This window comes from Eptesicus fuscus, chromosome 7 (assembly GCF_027574615.1).
Source record: "Eptesicus fuscus isolate TK198812 chromosome 7, DD_ASM_mEF_20220401, whole genome shotgun sequence".
Classification (NCBI taxonomy): domain Eukaryota; kingdom Metazoa; phylum Chordata; class Mammalia; order Chiroptera; family Vespertilionidae; genus Eptesicus; species Eptesicus fuscus.
The window spans coordinates 14,935,823-14,954,456 of record NC_072479.1 but is presented as its reverse complement, the minus strand read 5'-3'; the positions used below and the strand labels follow the sequence as shown (position 1 = coordinate 14,954,456).

General features: G+C 48.7%; 1 protein-coding gene across 1 annotated transcript in view; it reads right to left on the bottom strand.

Annotated features, from left to right (window-relative positions):
- The window catches only part of CACNA2D4 (calcium voltage-gated channel auxiliary subunit alpha2delta 4), a 113,640-nt gene that overhangs the window by 77,992 nt on the left and 17,014 nt on the right, over window positions 1-18,634 (bottom strand). The window contains exons 7-16 of the mRNA XM_008153386.3: window positions 9,548-9,608; window positions 8,785-8,935; window positions 7,269-7,343; window positions 6,332-6,421; window positions 6,111-6,224; window positions 5,631-5,709; window positions 3,983-4,116; window positions 2,284-2,361; window positions 1,459-1,539; window positions 237-311 (exon numbers count right to left, since the gene is read on the bottom strand). Coding sequence (XP_008151608.2) covers window positions 237-311; window positions 1,459-1,539; window positions 2,284-2,361; window positions 3,983-4,116; window positions 5,631-5,709; window positions 6,111-6,224; window positions 6,332-6,421; window positions 7,269-7,343; window positions 8,785-8,935; window positions 9,548-9,608 — 938 coding nt within the window. The remainder of the gene's footprint in view (window positions 1-236; window positions 312-1,458; window positions 1,540-2,283; window positions 2,362-3,982; window positions 4,117-5,630; window positions 5,710-6,110; window positions 6,225-6,331; window positions 6,422-7,268; window positions 7,344-8,784; window positions 8,936-9,547; window positions 9,609-18,634) is intronic.

Genomic DNA, 18,634 nt, shown 5'->3' with positions numbered 1-18,634 from the left:
CACACTTCATCACATGCTCACTGGACTCTTCATTGATTAGTTATGTATCTTTGCCTGTCTCTTCTGCTAGATTATGAACAATTCAAAACAGGGCCATGACTTAATTTTTTTTTTTCACATATTACCCACTGGGTTCCTGGATGGAGCCCAGCATGTGCTCATTGTTTTAACTGTTTTATGAAGCACCCCAAATCCCACAGGGCTAAGATCCTAAGACAAATAAGATCTGTACTTACCAGGGGTCGGAGGTCAGGATGTGAGAGGATGTAGCCGTTGTTAGTGTTCAAAAAGGCATATCCATGTACTCCGAGCTACAAAGACAGGGTCGAGGGACATCAGAGCTGTTGGGGTTGGAGAACTGCAGCTGAGAAGGGGTTTGGGGCCACAGGATGCTAAAGATGGCAGCACACAGCAGTGATGTTTTCAGATGGGAATATAACTGAGCCAGTGCTATGCTTCCAGCCATTAATTTTAACCACTCCTCCTCCCCCCAATTCTATGGTTTTAGCATCTATAATAATGTATATCATTACCTGGCTTCTTCCTCACCATATGCTCTAGATCAGGGGTGGGAAATGTCTGGCCCATGAAATCATTTGGTCTGGCCCTGCCAAGGCATTAGGGGTGAGTTAATTAAACGTTTGACCAAATATAGCAGGCTAATTTTTAAGTTGATAATTTTGTACGGCCTGGGAATCCTACCTAATAATAGACAAATATGCAAATTGACCGTACCTTTGCTATGCCCACGATTGGCCAGGAGGCGCGGGGGGGGCGGGACTTGGGGTGGCCAGGGTGGCTGATTGGGCTGGCGGGACGCTGAGCTCGCGATGCAAGCGGAGACTGGAGCTCAGCGTCTGCACCATGACTGTGCTGCGGCACAGAAGGGGCCTTTGGGGCAGCGAGCTCATGTCCCACCGTGGACCATCAAAAGCGGGGGAGCTGGGTGCCTGTCCGCTGCGCCGGAGGCTTCTGTAAGGCCTGGTGCACCAGCGGACAAGCACCCAGCTCCCCCATGATCGAAAGGGAAAGCGTGTAGGGGACCCTACACGTGCATGATTCAATCATGCACTGGGCCTCTAGTGACATTATAAAGATCCAAATGGCCCTTGGCAGAAAAAAGGTTCCCCACCCCTGCTCTAGGTGCTTTGATGATAATCTCATTTGTTCCCCAAACAGGACTGGATAGCATGGAGGAACAGATTGAGAAACTGAGGCACCAGCAAGGGAAAGCACTTGCTAAAGGCCACAGAGCAAGTCAGATCCGGTGGTAACACAGGGCCCCAGAAGTCTAAGCCACTGTTCCCAAGCTCAATGCCTGCACTTCTCTGGGGGCCAGAGTCAGGGCCCCATCCCAGCTCTAGGTTTGGCTGCTCTGTCAGCAGAGAGCTCCTGAGCCTGGTGGGGCAGCTCCTGGGGAGCCTGTAACCCCCACTCAGGGACCTGACCCAGGCTCACCTTGTACCGGGGCGCCAGCTTCATCAGCTCTCTCAGGGCCACATCAGAGCCCGCCACCCCCAGCAGAATGCCATGGGACCGCTGGAAGGAAACACACCGGGGTCAGGGGGAGATCTGGCTTCCCCGAACCCAGGGCCAGACTGGACCCCAGCCTTCCCAGAGCCTGGGAGAGGAAGCCACTTGGGCTTACGCGGTCCTTCCTCTGCAGTTAGATTTTAGGCTGAGCTCCCTGGAATAAAATCAAGAACCGAGCAGAGAGGTCCCAGGAGTAATCTCAGCCGCTGGGAAGATTAATGTCCAACATTAATATTTAAATTGTAATATTTAAATGAAATAAAGTTGAATGAAATGTTCACCTTCATAGCAGAAGCTGAAGGGTCCGGATCTCAGGGATCCTAATGTACAAGTGGTCTGAAACACACCGTGCCTGTAAGGACACATTTCCTGACCAGGTGGAGGATGGAAGGCTCTAGAAATGTTCTCACCAGAGGCCTTCACAAACAAGTTACAGTCTGCCCACACTGGTAGGGTAAGGGTGGTTTTGCTGGCAGGTGACCCCATTAGCCCTACATCCCTCAGGCAGTGGTCCCAAGTGCAGAGCAGTGGGACAGCCCCAGGTTGGCTGGGCAGAATCGCCAAGGAGTTTTAGGAAGTCGGACCAAACCCCAGCCCAAACCCCTCCCCTCCCGACCAAGAGGTTCTGATGTAGCTTGGTGGGCACAGGCCTGGAATCTGCATTCACAGCTCTCCCACGGGCTCTGGTGCCACCACGCCGAGAAACGTTGGTCTAAAGATGCTGCCACTTCTCAGGCAGCGGCCACTCACCGTTTCATTCTTTCTGCTGAAGACTGGCATGGCCACGGTGGTGAGGAGCACCAGGCTCTGTGCCTGCGAGGCGAAGAGCTGCCAGGGAGGAAAGAACAGAAGACAGAGGGCTCAGAGTCCACAGTGCGAGGACCCACCGTCACCGGCGTCAACTGTCGAGTCACCTTCCAACGGGAGGAAGCAATCCCAAATGAGGTTTCCCTTCTCTGCAAAGGCAGAGCTGGCAGAAACGCTGGGGGAGAGCGGTGGGCTGGGGAGGAGGACCAGGCGGACGTCACACAACTTAGCCAGGGTGAGTCTCAGAATCCCAGAGCCACGGCCCAGCTCCCAAGCAGGCTCACTGGCCCTCTTGTCTCGGATGAGCGTGGGTCCATGGAACAGGCCCATCCTGGGCATGCCCCAAAACAGCGAGGTTTAGCACAGCATGAACTCTTCCAAAAATCTCTGCTATAGACCCAAGGTTGGCACAAACTACGGCTCAGGCCAGTTAAGAGGGGGAGGGACATTGACACAGAGCCACAGGCATACACAAGAGCAGTGAGGGGCCACAGCGCGAGAGCAGGCCATGGTGTGGTTTTAGTAGCCTCCCGTCACCCCCTGCCCTCCTCCCCCCCCACACACACACGGGATGAACCCACAGCCTCTTCTCCACTCAGGACACCAGAACCCCATCATTCCCAGCCTCCGAGATGGCCCTCCTGTCCGCCTCCTCATCTTACTGTGCTGGCTCCTCCAGTTTCCTTGGAAGGGGCTCCACGCGTGTGCCCCACTTTACCTCAACGACAGGCCCTGAGGAGTGGTGTGCGCAGGCGTGTCTGCTAAGTCTGACCTTCCTCAGGGCCAGCTAAAGGAGACTGCCTAGCCATGGCGGTCCACAGTAGACCTTGGAGAATGAAGAATTTTGAACCATCAAGCCCTCTACCCCTTCCTCCTCTGATGCTTCAGTTTAGAGTTTGGAAGTAAGATTTCCTAAAAGTGAGCGGTTTCTGTTGACTGGAGTTGCACTATCCACTTGGAATGAGAGGTCCGTAGGGAAGACTAAGGGGACAGCAGCAGGAAGGGGTCTGGGTCCCTGGTGACCAGGGCGCTCCTCATAGGCTCTGGGCCAGCCACCTCTAGACGTCTTTTACTTTACATGAGGGAGAAATGCTCTTTTATTTAAGCAACTATTTTCAGGTCCCTCTTAATCCTAGCCTGGTGCATCAGCATTGAAGCTGGTGTCTGTGATGTGATTTGAGAGGTGCCAGAAGGTCCCTCTTCCCCCAACATCTCATCTGACATCGACCTTCGACATCTCTTCCTTCATGTAAGTCATTGCTGCCCGCAGGCAGCCTCTTTGTGAGTGCAGGGCTGGGAAGGGGACACTTGATAAACCTATGGGATCCTGAATTACTGGTCGGACTCCTCTTTCCTGTAACAGGAGGGAGAGAGGACAGTGAAGGAGGTGAGGACAACAGGAAGGAGGGAGGAAGGAGTTTGGAGCAGAGGACCTCTGTCCATGAAGGGCAACCCTGGACAGGCCTACTTGCTGGGTTTCTGGGCCTCTGGGGCAGCATACAGGTGATGGTCTGCTAGTGGGCGAAGCGCTCACTCCCTTCATGTTTCCCAAGGATGCGATCGGCCCCCAACCCCCATTCCTCATCCAAGAAGTCACCCCTCATGCCCTGGGGTCCCTCACTCTGTGGTGGGGTGGGCCCACCTTGCTGTCCATGTAAGCTTCGGTCCAGATGATGTCATGGTCATGGTTGATGACCATGGGGCGGCTGAGCACGTGCAGGTACTCCATCACGTTCTCCTGGGCGTCTGCCAGGGTAGAAATCTGCGTGTAGTAGCCTGGAGGAGAGGAGGGGCCATGTAGTGCGGGAGGCTGGCTGCTCCACGTGGAACCCTTCCGCAGGGCCCACACCCTCCCCAGCTGCTGGCTGGCCCCTCACCGGGAGCTGCTCTGGGCCACAGGGAACTGCTTTTCCCAAGGCTGTACCTCTTCCAGGGGGTGGTGGGGGCCAGTGCTGATGATGGGAACTCTTGGGCCCAGCCCTGTCTCCACTTGGGCAATTGGAAGCCCCCTGCCCCCCAGCTCCAGAGCTGCCACAGAAGCAACGGGGCCTCAGTAGGGTCTGCTTCTCTCTCTTGCAGGGCTGCCCTCCTCACTTCTTACAGCCCTCCCTCCTCCACCCCCCCCCCCCCCCCCATGCAGCTCTGTCCCAGGGCCTGCTTTCAGGGACCCCAGGCTATGATAGCTGTCACAAGCCCGCCTCCTTTCTTCTCTGACTACTGTTCCTCCTCAGTTATGGAGAGGGAGCCATAGCCTCTTCATTGTAGCCACAGTGATATTAAAAGAGCAAATGGCTTACAAGGCCATGAATAATTTAGCATGCATTTACCTCTCTGGTCTCATTGCTCGTCACCGCCCACAAAACATTCACTCCACACTCAGGTAAAGTGGAGCAGCTCTCAGATCCCAACATGCCTCTTGTCTCATCCTTTGACATGCTGTTCTCTCTGTCTGGGACCCCCTTCCCTGCTCTCTAGGTCTAGCCAACTCCTACCAGTTCTTTATGTGTCAGCCTTCCTGTCACCTCCACATGGGGGAAGTGTCTCTGCCGTTGTCCCCCGGCTCCCAGTACAGCCTCTGCTCTTCCGTCCTCACAGGGCAATCAAGATGATGTTATCATTGATGGTTCACTGCTTTGTCTCCCCAGCTGGACAGTTGCAAGAGCAAGACTGAGTCCAAACTGACCACAATTCGGAAAGTTTGCCAGGTACACAGTAGATGCTCAATAAATCGTGGTTGAACCAAACCCAGGTCCAAACCTGAGGCCCAGATCTTAGGTTCTGGCCAGAGATAGATGAGGACTGTTTGCACACAAAACACTATTCTAAATAAAATGATGACCACCTGCTTTTTGTTTGGTGGTAGAATCAGCGTAAATGGGCTTAATTTGCAGCAAGAAGAATGGAGGCTGGACCCAAGAGAGAACTTACATTATAACGTCAGTCCTGCCTCTGCCTCACTGTCTATATTGTGGTTTCTACGAGGCGAGACAGCTTTCTCTCTCCTGCAAACACTGGATAGATGACCTCTAAGTTCCACTTCAGGTGGCTTTATGACTTAGAGTCCCTGCAGGAGTAATCAAGCATTTACTCAAGGCTTTATGGAGCAATTTTCATTTTGTATTGCTTTCTCCAAGTGAGAAGGAGGGGCAGATACTGTCATCTCCACACAGCCCCGCTCCTCTGCAAGGCCCCATGCAGGAGCCACTGCTCAGCACCCCAGTGACGGGGCAATGCTGTTCCACCTGCACTCGGGTACAGGCTGCCAGGTGCTCCGCCCACCTGTCACCTACCTTTGTTGTTGCACGCGATCCACTTCATGCGGTCAGCAAAAGTGACTTCTCTACCAATCAGGTAAGTGAAAACTCGAACCTAATCCACAAGACACAGATGGACTCAGCAGCCTAACTCCTGGCCACAAGCAATGCTAACATGATGCATGTGAGTCTTTGACGTCTGTCAAGCACTTTGCCAACTTCTCCAGTCCCACTCCTTTGGGTCAGAAAGGGCCCCGGGCCCAGGCAACACTGGGACTTGCCAGGACATTTTTCACATCTCACCACCATGGTCTCTCACCTGATCCCTCTTGCATGAGTCCACTGTGCCTAGAGTAACCATAGCTTTGGAACATTTGAATTTACTGATGGGCTAATGGGTAGACTATTTGAACTCATGGCAGGCCTGGCTTTTCTGGGCCATCCTATCATGGCAGTAGGAGACCACTCCCCTTGGCACCCCCTCCCTTCACCCCTTGACCACCACCAGGGAGTAACCTTGCGGTCCAGCTGGTTGTACTTCTCAAACACTGGCTCGTAGTCCTCCACGGCCCCGTCGGTGAGCAGCATGATGGCCTGGTTGCAGAGGCTTCCTTGCCTGGCCTCTTGGAACTGTGCAGGGGAGGGGAGCTCCATCACTGCAGCGGGGAACTGCCTTCCCCCCACCTCAGCCTGTCTCCCACCCCTCCACGCTCCCTCGGCTTCCCCAGGTGCAGTACCTGCTTCAGGATCTGGAAGGCTTCCCTCAGGGCTTGGTCCACGACCCCCACACCTTTAACCACCAGCTCACTCACCAGCTGTTTGAAATGCTGTAGTGGATAAGAAACCGGAGGAGTGTCAGTGGATGGAGTGGGCCAAGGAACCTTCATCTTTGGTCTTAATTTCAGAGGCTGTTTAGAGCTATTTGCCCATCTCTCCAGGGTCTAGCTGACCCCCACAGCAGATGTTTCTCCAATGCCCCCAAGATAAACTGAGAGATTGTGAGTGGCTGGGTGCAAATCTTTCCCCACTACTAGAAGGAGATGCCAGTGTAAGTTCAACCTCAGCAAGGAGGCCAGGCCAATGCCCAGGCTCCCAGGTCCTCAGCATGCCAGCTCTTATCCCAGTGGCGAGCATTTCACGGGAGAAATCATGGAGGCTGCGAGGGGCTCCAACTCAAGGCTGGGATTCAAGAGGAAGCCAAACCCAAATTCCCCAGTCACAGAGGGAAGGGTCTGTGACACTTAGACTCCCTTTAAACCAAGTTGCCACATCCTTTCCTCATAGGCCTTCGAAAAGGACTCAACACAATGGGTTTGAATTTCTCCTCCTTTTGGGAAGCTCCTCATGAAAACTGACATAGTAGAAAGGCCGAGGGGGAGGCAGAGGGGAAAACCGAGTCCTGGATAATCCACAGAATAAGAAACCAGTCCTGAAGAAGTGAGATTTTCCTCAGATGGGAGGTCTCTCTTTGCTCACTGCTGAGATAGGCAGCGGATTCATGGGGGCAATTTCCTGGGTGTATTTGTGTGGGTGACTGCAGACCTGCATTGCCCCTTTCCAAATGCCATGGGAATGCGTAAAAGGGCCGCCAGGAAGCTGCACAGATGACTCCCACCCTTCTAAGCAGAACAGGGGCTAAGAGGCATGCGGCCCTTGCCTGGTGTGGACACTCACCTCGCGGTTGTCTCGATCCGCCTGAACAAGGATCCCTTTGAAACAAGGCTCGATGTAATGGATGTAGTCATTGTACTGCAGTTGCAGAGGGAGGAGGGGAGGAGAGAACAGACAGGGTCCGTTTGGAAAGTCAGGGCCCAGTGATGAAGCTCAGGCAACTCACAGAGTGGTCCAGGCTGGAGTCACCTGGGCACCTGTGCACATTATCTTGGGGTACCCTATGCTTTTGGCAATTTTTCTGAGTAGAGAGGTGGGAGTACAGAGAACAGCAGGGCCTTCACTATCCCTCAAATTCTGGTCTTGACTCATGTTCTTGGGTGGCTGAGTCCTGCCCATCTCCCGGGGCACACAGGGAACTGCAGGTTACTGAGAGAATCCCTCTGGTCTCTGCCGCCAAGACCCGACGAAGTGCCTTCCATGGGAATCCACAGCCCTCCAAGTGCAGACCCCTCCCCAGTGCCTGGGTCCGGGGATGAGAAACTCTGCTCTTTTTGTCTCTGCCCTGCATTGAGGAAGAGGGTCCTTTAGCTGTCAACAGGCTCTGCGAGAGGAGCAGGAGCACACCCCACTCTTGTGAAGTGGTGGGAACTGCTCCCCTGGCTGTCCTGTCTCTGCTGCAGGTCAGGGGCAGGGATGGAGAGGTGGGGAGAGGGGAGCATGGGGCCCAGGAGATGTGGGTGGGTAAGTGATGTGGGCCTTGGGAGCAGCTCAGGGAGGAGGGGGCCATTCGCATAACCCCAGGATGGCCGTTTTTCAGTTAGGCCATTTTGCTTTGGTGCTTCTTTACCAGAGAAGTAAATCCCACTAAAGATAAGCATTTTCAGCAGTGTGGCAGGGAGGTGGAGGGAAGGTTTAGATCAGGTAGCCTTCAAAATGGTACCCCGGTGGCCCGTCAGCTCTGCCTCTGCGGAGGGCTGCGCAGGCTTACTCTTTCATTGCCTTTGAGAGCATTCTCCTGACTGTCCCCTTTCTTCCTGCTGCATCTCTCCCACCATGACCTTCCTGGGGCAGGCAGGGCCAGCCTCGGGAAGAGCTGCTCTGAAAGCAGGACCAGGATTTGTTGGCCCCTGTCTAGGCACCCCCATGTACTTTCTCCTTTCTCCCAATGCATCTGGATTTGGGGTGAAGGGACTGGGAGAACTGGGATTGTTGGAGAGGAGGCACCCAGGGATCGCTCTTCCTGTAGCAGAAGGGAGAGGCTGCTCAGTGATGGGCGCCAGTCAAGAGCACAAGGTGGGATAAATTAGGCGTCTACTCAGGGTCAGAGCTTCTCATCTTTGTTCTATCCCAAACTCGTCTGAATTAATAAACTCTGTGGACTCAGAAGAATGGACATACACATAATTTCAGAAACTCTGCGGGCCTCTTGCAGTCTGTCTTTGGACCCTGGGTTAGGCCCAGCTTCAGAGAGATCACTCTGAGGCATCGTGTGGTGGTAGCTATAGGTCATTCCAATGCAAGCTGAGGAAAGTTTCTCTAGAAAGGGAGAGCTATTCTAGGAAGGAAGGACACTCACTGCAATGACATTAACAAAGTCATTCTCTCCCAGTGTGTCCAGGATGGTGGAGATGGTGTGCTTGGCGATAGCCATCCGCAGCCCCTTCATGCTGCCACTTGTGTCCACCACAATCACAACATCCTTGGGAGAAGTAGCGGCTTGTATGTACCTTTAGCAGAAAGAAAAGGACTGGTCAGCGATGGGGAAATCAAAGCCAGAGCAACCACCCAACCTAGTGTTATTATTGCTGTTTGGATTCTGGCTCAAGTTTATCCAAAGTTCAGGTAGTTGCTCCATTGAGACTAGTTTGTATCATGTTCCATGACCACTTAGCATAGTTCTGAAGCCATTTTGGGGACAACAGCTGGGCCTGTGCCCATCTAATGGGCTTGTCAGGTGGGAGAAATGTCAAGTCCTCTTTGTTTTGGACCAGCCAGGGTCCCGGAGGGATGGACAGCAGGATGAACTGGATTCCACCCTCAGATTCTGTTATAAATCTGCCAAGGGAGGGGAGTTGGGGGAAGGAGAGCCTGGCAGTGGGTTGATTTGGAGCAGCTCACTGTCCTGGAAGGAGCTGGGGGCAGGAAAGACAAATGTGATCAGCCCTGCAGCAAGGGCAGCCGCGGTGAGAAGGGAGGCTTCTTCCTACTCTTGTGTCAGGTTATGGTTCTACCCACCTGAGACCCTTGGCCTGGAGGCAGGGACTGGAGAAGAACTAGGTAAAACCCAAAGGTTGGAAGAGGGAGGCCAGCACAGACCCCTTTCCCCTGGGAGCTCTCACCAGCCACGGTTTCGGCAGTCAAAGGTGATGACTCCATTCTCGTCAGGTGTCCATTTGATGCCTGGGGAAACAAAGGCTGGCCCGTTCACTGGCTCAGTGAGGCGGCTCCAGAGCCCCAGCTGGGGGCTGACATCCAAGAATGCCATGATCCCCAGGGAAGGGCCAGCCATGGACCTGGACAACAGGGTGAGGGGCCACTAGAGCACCCTGCAAACTGAGGCAACAGGCAAGGAGGGAGGCCAGCTCGATGGAGGGACACTCATCATCCACACTGCCCAGGCCCAGAGTTGAGGTGAATTTCACAGTAGAACCCCTATATGTTGTGTGTGGAACTCACTTGTGAGCTAAAAACCTCACATCAATTTGTGGAAGGGGAAGCTTCCAGAAGGCATGACTTTTAACATCCATTACCATCCAGCAAAAGCATGGACAGAGAGAGGGAGAGCCAGGTGCTCTGACTTCTAGCCCCTCTGCCTCTAGTCAGGTTGCCTGTTAGTGCCATGATCCTTCCTGTTAGCTGGCTGGGAGAAAGGATTGGCTACGGGACTATAAGCTCCTCGGGGTCAGGGAATCCAAGTACAGGCACACTCCATTTTATGGCTCTGGGCTTTATGGTACTGGAAAGATGCTGCGGTTTTTGTTTTCAAATTGAAGGCAAGGCCCTCGACCAGCAAAAAGATTACGACTCTCTTTATTGAGAAACTCACTTTGTTGTGGTGGCGTGGTACAGGACTGCTTGTACCTGACAGTGTGTGACATAGCACCTCGCAGGCTTGATGCTCAATAAATGTTTGTCGTATGGATGAAAGAACAAATGAATGAGTATGGAAGACCTTGCCTTGACCCACCAGCAGGGTGCTGGGGTGGATTTTGTCCTATTCATCGAATCAAAAACTTGGATGAATGCACACAAAGCAAAGATAACATTGACATGCTCCACAATGGAATCTCTATTTGAAAATACTGTAAAGATTGGGAAGAGTGGGCGCACAGTACGGAAATTAAAAATAAGCGGTGCAATTGTATTGTGTTGTGTTTGGGCTAGAAAAATATCATGGCCATATCATGACTGTCTGGAAGCTCTAAGGGACTCCTGTTCCACAGCAGTTAGACTTCAGATGAGATACACACTTTGAGGCATTGCTGGTCTGTCAAAAGGAGAAGAGGTTTCCAGGGATCTTACTCCCAAAACCAAACAAATGGGAGTAGAGTTCCAAGGGTGAGGGCAGGGGCCAGAACAGTCAGGAGCCACGGCCTGGAGGGAAGCAGGACAGAACCACGGGCCGAGCTGGTGTCGTGGGAGCCTGGATAGCATGGCTCTGACGTGGACCTGCAGCAGCAGTGAGCAGCGGGGAAATGAAGGCCATCTTCCTAGAGCAGCATGGTTGTGGGGAATTTGACCTTATAATAGTAACAGTGGTTCTTGGCTCTGCACCAGGGTTTTGGTGGTCCTGGGTGGGGGTACCCTCAACTCCAAGCAGGAGCAGAAGTGATCCTCTTGGAGGGAAGCTTTCCCAAATCAGGCCTGCAGGATTCCCACAGATTATAAGTGGCATGGCCCCACGATCAAAGATTACCAAATACACCGGAAACAAGGCCCCAGGAGTGAGAGGCAGCAGAAGCAAGAAGCACCAGGTGTATCCTCCCAAGAGTTACCGGTGTTGGAACTGCCAAATACAAATTACAGGATAGCTATGTTGGAGAAATCACAAGGAAGAATATACAACAAGAAAATGATTAGGGACAAAGAAACAGCCTTAATTTTGTAAGTGAAAAAAACGTTTAAGTTGAAAAAAAAAAAAAGCATAGTGGATCATTCACAGGTAAAGAGAAAATTCTGGCATTTGAAGGATTTTTCCAGAATCCTGTGGAAGCCAGAATGAGAATGTCTAATACAGGGTGTCTCAAAAAATGTATACACTTTAACAGCTGATAGCTCAATTTTGAAAATGAAATGTATTTTTTTATCACTGCCTTTATACTTATTCAATGTGTGTGTATACATTTTTTGGGGACACCCTAAATATGTCTGACCGGAGACAGAGAAGGAGAAAAGGGAGAGCACAAGGAAACACTATGGTACAAAGACAATGATGCAAATGTTCCAGGACTGATAAAAATGCGAGTCCAGACATCCAGGAGGCACAGTATATCCCAAGCGGGATAAATGAAAAGATATTCCTTTCTAGACACATCGTAGTGAAACTGCAGAACTCCAAAAGCAAGTAAATAAATAAAGACCCTGAAAGCAGCCAGAAAAAATAGAACATTTACTTTCAAAGGAACAGCAGTTAAGCCAACAGCAGAGTTTCTCAACATCAGTGGAAGCCAGAAGGCAGCGGGAAGAAGTTGGAAGGTGTTGAGAGAGGATAATTGTTAGCCTAGAAGTGCATCTCCAGCAGAACTATCACTCAAGTGTGAGCATAGAAGACTGCAGTGTTGCTTTCAGAATTCCACTTGGGGACTGAGTTCCCTGGAGCTGTTGTTCTTTACTGGGAGCTATTTCTCAGGGTGTTTCATCAAAGGGAGGCTTAGTCAGTCACTTATCCTATATAATAAAAGCCTAGGTGGCATCACATGATGCCCTCGTGCGACATTGTCACAAGATGTCCACCACGACGTCAGCAGAAGATGGCCACCACAAGATGGCTGCATGCACAGCGGGGGAGGGGCCTGGTGGCTGCTCGGTGCAGTGAGGCCTGGGGGTCCCATGGCTGGCAGGGGAGTGGTTGGGGGCAATCAGGTTGGCAGGCAGAAGCTGTTAGGGGCAATCAGGTAGACAGGCAGGCTAGCAGTTAGGAGCCAGTGGTCCTGGATTGTGAGAGGGATCCCAGATTGGAGAGGGTGCAGGTCAGGTTGAGGGACACCGCCCCCCGCCCCACCATGCACGAATTTCGTGCACCGGGCTTCTAGTCTCCAATAAAAAAGAAATAGGATTTGGTCTTTTCTGCTGAAATAGGATGACAACAGGAAATGATTTGTATAACTTGCAAAAATAAAAAAGAATGAATTTAAAATAAAATAAAAAGAATGAAAATGAAATAAAGCATGTGTAGATGAACACAAGCTGAAGCAGCTTACCACGAAGCGCACGATAAGGGAACTTGTGGAGGATTCACCTGAAGAAGGAGGAACAGGACCTTGGAAAGACAGCTTGAGGTACGTGAAGGAGTGGTGGGCAAAAAAAAGGTAACCCAGTAGCTCTTACCAAACAAGCAATATTTGCATCAAATAGCATAATAGTATCTAACCTGGGATAAAAAGGAATATATTAGATGACAAGAGAATGGAAATCAAAGTGGGAGAAGGATATGTAAGTGGAGAAGTTCTAAATTTTTTTTGACTGGAGAAAAGGTAAAAATATTATTTAATTTTAATATCTTATTAAATACTAGAGGCCCGTTGCACGAAATTCGTGCATGGAGAGGGGGGATGTCCCTCAGCCCAGCCTGTACCCTCTCCAATCTGGGACCCCTAGAGGGATGTCCGACTTCCTGTTTAGGCCCAATCCCACTAGGATCCTACTAGGATAAGGCCTAAACAAGAAGTCGGACATCCCTCTCACAATCCAGGACTGCTGGCTCCCAACTGCTCGCCTGCCTGCCTTCCTGATTGCCCCTAACCACTTCTGCCTGCCAGCCTGATCACCCCCTAACCACTCCGCTGCCAGCCTGATTGGTGCCTAACTGCTCCCCTGCCAGCCTGTTTGCCCCCAACTTCCCTCCTCTGCCAGCCTGGTCACCCCTAACTGCCCTCCCCTGCAGGGTTGATCGCCTCCAACTTCCCTCCCTTGCAGGCCTGGGTCCCTCTCAACTGCTCTCCCTTGCAGGCCTGGTGCCTCCCAACTGCCCTCCCCTGCTGGCCATCTTGTGGTGGCCATCTTGTGTCCACATGGGGGCAGCCATATTGTGTGTTGGAGTGATGGTCAACCTGCATATTACTCTTTTATTAGATAGGATAGAGGCCTGGTGCAGGGGCGGGGGCCAGCTGGTTTGCCCTGAAGGGTGTCCTAGATCAGGATGGGGGTTCCCTTGGGGCATGGGGAGGCCTGAGCAAGGGGCCTGTGGTGGTTTGCAGGCCAGCCACGCCCCCTGGCAACCCAAGAGGAGGCCCTGGTATCTGGAATTTATTTACCTTCTACAATTGAAACTTTGTAGCCTGGAGTGGAGCCAAACCTCCTGCTTGCTCTGTGGCCGGCAGTCATTTCTGTTGGGGTTAATTTACCTTCTATAATTGAAACTTTGTAGCCTTAAGAGGAGGCCTGGGCCTGGCCAGGGTGTGCAGAAAGCTTTGCTTTCTCCATTGCCGGGGGCAACCCTGGCCTGCTCTCTCCAGTTCCGTGGCTGCCGCCATTTCTGTTAAGATTTGTTTACCTTCTATAATTGAAACTTTGTAGCTTGAGTGGAGGCTTAGGCCTAGCAAGGGCAGGCGGAAAGCTTGGCTTCCTCCGTTGCCTGGGAAACCTTGCTCTCTGTGGCTGTAGCCATCTTGGTTGGGTTTATTTGCATACTCGCCCTGATTGGCTGGTGGGCGTGGCTGGTGGGCGTGGCTTCGGCGTAGCGAAGGTGCGGTCAATTTGCATATTACCCTTTTATTAGGTAGGATGACTGGTAAGGGGTAATTATTGAAAGAATAAAAACAGAGGAGTAAACCTTAAATTGATAAAAATAAAAAGACAAATAGCAGGAGATTTTTTTTAACCCTTTGCACTCGCTTGCTTTTTTCTCGATTCCTTTATTCTACTTGGGATTTAATTTTTTAAATACCCCAGATTTTACAAAGCATGGCAGTAGAATAAAAAACTGGAGTTTCTTTTCATACAAACTTATTTATTTGGATTTTTTTATATTTCAAATTATTGATACATTCAAAGAGTATAAAAAGAGCTGCTACCGATGCTAACCATGTCGAGTCACACTCGACATCGAGTGCAAAAGGTTAAGTTACTAATTTTAAAAGGTTATAAAAGGAGAATGGGAAACAAAAAATGAAGGGACAAATAGAAATTTTAAAAATAAAATAATTTAAAAAATAAGATAAGCATGTTTAAATATATCAATACAATAAATGTAAATGTGCTGAACTTGCCAAATAGTAAAAGAAGTTGCCAGTTTGGATAAAGGTTTAGAAGCTATAGACTATTTTCAAGAGATATGACTAAAACAAGATTGGAAGAAATGATGAAAAAATATATGTCGGGTAACGAAGGGCATATTGGTATTTCTTATAATATCAGACAAAATAGACCTAAAAACAAAGTGTAGTAAAGGCTAACAAGACTTAAAACCAGCAAAGATACTGTATTTTCCGGCATATAAGACGACTTTTTAACCCAGGAAAATCTTCTATATGCTCAGTCGTCTTATATGCCGGAAAATACGGTACAGAAAATGTAAATAATACAATTAACAAGTTTGAGCTAATGACATATGCAGAGTTTTTCATGCCACAATTAGACCACACATATTCTTCTCAAACACACATGGAATATTTATAAAACTTGATGTCATACTAGGCTATTAAACAAAACCTCAATCAATTTCATATAATCAGTACCACATATTCCATGTTCTCTGTCTACAAAGCAATTTGATTAGAAATCCTATCTAATAAAAGAGCAATATGCAAATTGACCGTACCTCTGCTAAGCCACACCCACCAGCCAATCAGGATCGAGTATGCAAATAAACCCAACCAAAATGGCTGCAGCCACGGAGCGAACAGGAGGCTTGGGTTTCCTTGGCAATGGAGGAAGCCAAGCTTCCTGCACACCCTGGCCAGCCCAGGCCTCCAATCAAGGCTACAAAGTTTCAATTATAGAAGATAAATAAATCCCGATACCAGGGCCTCCACTTGGGTTGCCAGGGGGCGTGGCCAGCCTGCAAACCACCACAGGCCCCTCGCCCAGGCCGCCCCACGCCCCAAGGGAACCCCCACCCTGATCCAGGACACCCTTCAGGACAAACCAGCTGGCCCCCACCCGTGCAGCAGGCTGCTATCCTCTCTAATAAAAGAGTAATATGTAAATTGACCATCACTCCAACACACAAGATGGCTGCCCCCATGTGGTCAAAGATGGCTGCCCCCATGTGGACACAAGATGTCTGCCACAAGATGGCCAGCAGGGGAGGGTAGTTGGGAGGGACCAGGCCTGCAAGGGAGGGCAGTTGGGGGCAATCAAGCCTGCAGGGGAGGGCAGTTAGGGGTGACCAGGCCAGCAGAGGAGGGAAGTTGGGGGCCACCAGGCCTGCAGGGAAGGGGAGTTGGGGGGGACCCAGGCCTACAGGGGACAGCAGTTAGGGGTGACCAGGCCGGCAGGGGAGGGCATTTAGGGGCAATCAGGCTGGCAGGGGAGCAGTTAGGCATCAATCAGGCTGGCAGCAGAGTGGTTAGGGGGTGATCAGGCTGGCAGGCAGAAGTGGTTAGGGGCAATCAGGAAGGCAGGCAGGCGAGCAGTTGGGAGCCAGCAGTCCTGGATTGTGAGAGGGATGTCCGACTTCTTGTTTAGGCCTTATCCTAGTAGGATCCTAGTGGGATTGGGCCTAAACAGGAAGTTGGACATCCCTCTAGGGGTCCCAGATTGGAGAGGGTGCAGGCTGGGCTGAGGGACACCCCCCCCCCCCCCCCACCGTGCACAAATTTCATGCACTGGGCCTCTAATTTATAATAAAAAGATAAATATAAAGTCCCTATATATTTGTTTTTTTATTATTGTTGTTAATCCTCACCCAAGGATATTTTTTCCATTAATTTTTAGAGAGAGTGGAGGCGGGGGGGAGAGAAGGAGAGAGAGAAACATCTATATGAAAGAGATGCATCAATTGGTTGCCTCCTGGGGGAAGGAGATTGAGCCTGTGAGATACGTGCCCTTGACCAGAATCGAACCTGGGACCCTTCACTTAGTGGGCTAATGCTCTATCCACTGAGCCAAACTGACTAGGGCAAGTCTCTATATATTTGGATACTTTAAAATACACTATTAAATAACCAAATGATAAAAGATGAAATCACAGGAAAATTTAAAAAAATATTTAGAAGTGATTAAAACATTACCATGACACCAAAAACACAGGCAATAAATTCTGTGTATCAAATGGCACAATCAACAAAGTGAAAAGAAAACCCATGGAATGGAAGAAAATATGTGCAAATCACATGTCTGGTAAGAGGTTAATATCCACAATATAAAAAAACTCCTACAACTCAACAACAGAAAACAACAACACAATTTAAAAATGAGCAAAGAATTTGAATAGACATTTCTCCTAAGAAGATATATGAATGGCCAATAAGCACATGAAAAAAGCTCAACATTACTAATGATTAGGAAATGCAAATCAAAACCATGATGAAATGCTACCTCATATGCAGTAGGGTGGCTACTGTTTAGGATGTGGAAAAACTAGAACCCTTGGCACTGTTGGTGGAAATGTAAAATGGTGCAGTTGCTATGGAAAACAGGTATAGCAGTCCCCCCCCCAAAAAAATTAAAAACAGAATTACCATGTGATCCAGGAATTCCACTTCTCAGTATATGCCTAAAATAATTAAAAGCAGGGTCTCAAGGGGGAATTAGTGCATCCATATTCATAGCAGTATGATTCACAACAGCTAAAATGTGGAAGCAGTTCAAATGTCCATAGGCAGATGAATGAACAAACAAAATGTGATATAGCCATACAATGGAATATTTTTCAACTTTATAAAATGCTCACACAAGCTACAATGTGGATGAACCTTGAGGATATAACCCATCTGGAGATGGGTGGTGGTGATGGTTTCACAACAAGGTGCATGTACTTAATGCCACTGAATCACACACTTAAAAATGGCTAGAATGATAAATTTTATGTTATATGTATTTAACTTAATAATAAAAAACTCACTACCAATCAAAACTTGTGAGATGGAGTGAAAGTAGAGTTTCTAGGGGCAAGGTAGAACCATAAATGCTTATTATAGAAACAAAGAAAGGCTAACAATTAAAGCTGAGTCCAACTTAATAAGTTAGGGGGAGGAACAACAGAATAAAAGGTAAAAAAAAAAGATAAAAATTAAAGTTAAAATAGATAAAATAAAAAACAAAGAAATAATACAATCAATGAAGACAAAAGATGATTCCTGAAAAGACTAGCAAAATAGAAAAATCAGTACTGGACTGATAAAGGAAAAAAGAGATTTAAAAGATAAGAGAATAATAGCTTCTGGAAATAGATTTGAAAACTCAGATGAAATGGGTGGATTCTTAGAAAAAGTATTTTACAAAATTAAAGAGAAATAGAAAGTCATATTAGTCTTGCAAGTATTAAATATATTGAAGTGGTAATTTAAAAATCTTCCCATAGAGAAAACATCGGTCTTACATGGTCTTATAGATAAATTCCACCAAGCTTTCAAAGAAAAGATCATTCTAATCTTATATAAATACTCCCAGAAACCAGAAAAAGAGAGAATACTTCCCAGTTTATTCAATGAAGCTACTATAATTTTGAAAAACAGATACGGAGAGTATACAAAAAAGAAAAATTACAAGACCATTTCATTTGTATATAGATGCAAAAATTCTAAACAGAATGTGAGTAAATGAAATCCAACAATGCATTAAAGACTAATTTACTGCAATCAAATTAAGTTTATCATAGGAATGCAAGGGTGGATTAACATTAGAAAAGTCAATAGGTAATTAGGCCAAAGACATATAGGCATTTCACAGAAGAAGAAATATATACAACAATGGCATATAAAGAGATGCTTAATTTCACAAGTGACCAGGAAAATGCAATGCCAGATCACAGTAAAATACCATTTTATAATAAAAGATTATTAACAAAAATTTTTAAAGTTTACTAATACACAGGATTTGAGAAAATTGCATCAACAGGATTTCTTATTCACTGTTGGTGGGAATATAATTAGTGAAAGCATTTTGGAAAACAATTTGGCATTTTCTTGTCATAGTTGAACAGTTATACATCTTAGGACCTAGCAATTCTATTCCTAGGTATATGCCTAAGATAAACTCTTATAAAAATGTCCATAGAAACATTGTTCATAAAAGTAGAAAACAAAGAAGAAAAATAAAACTGG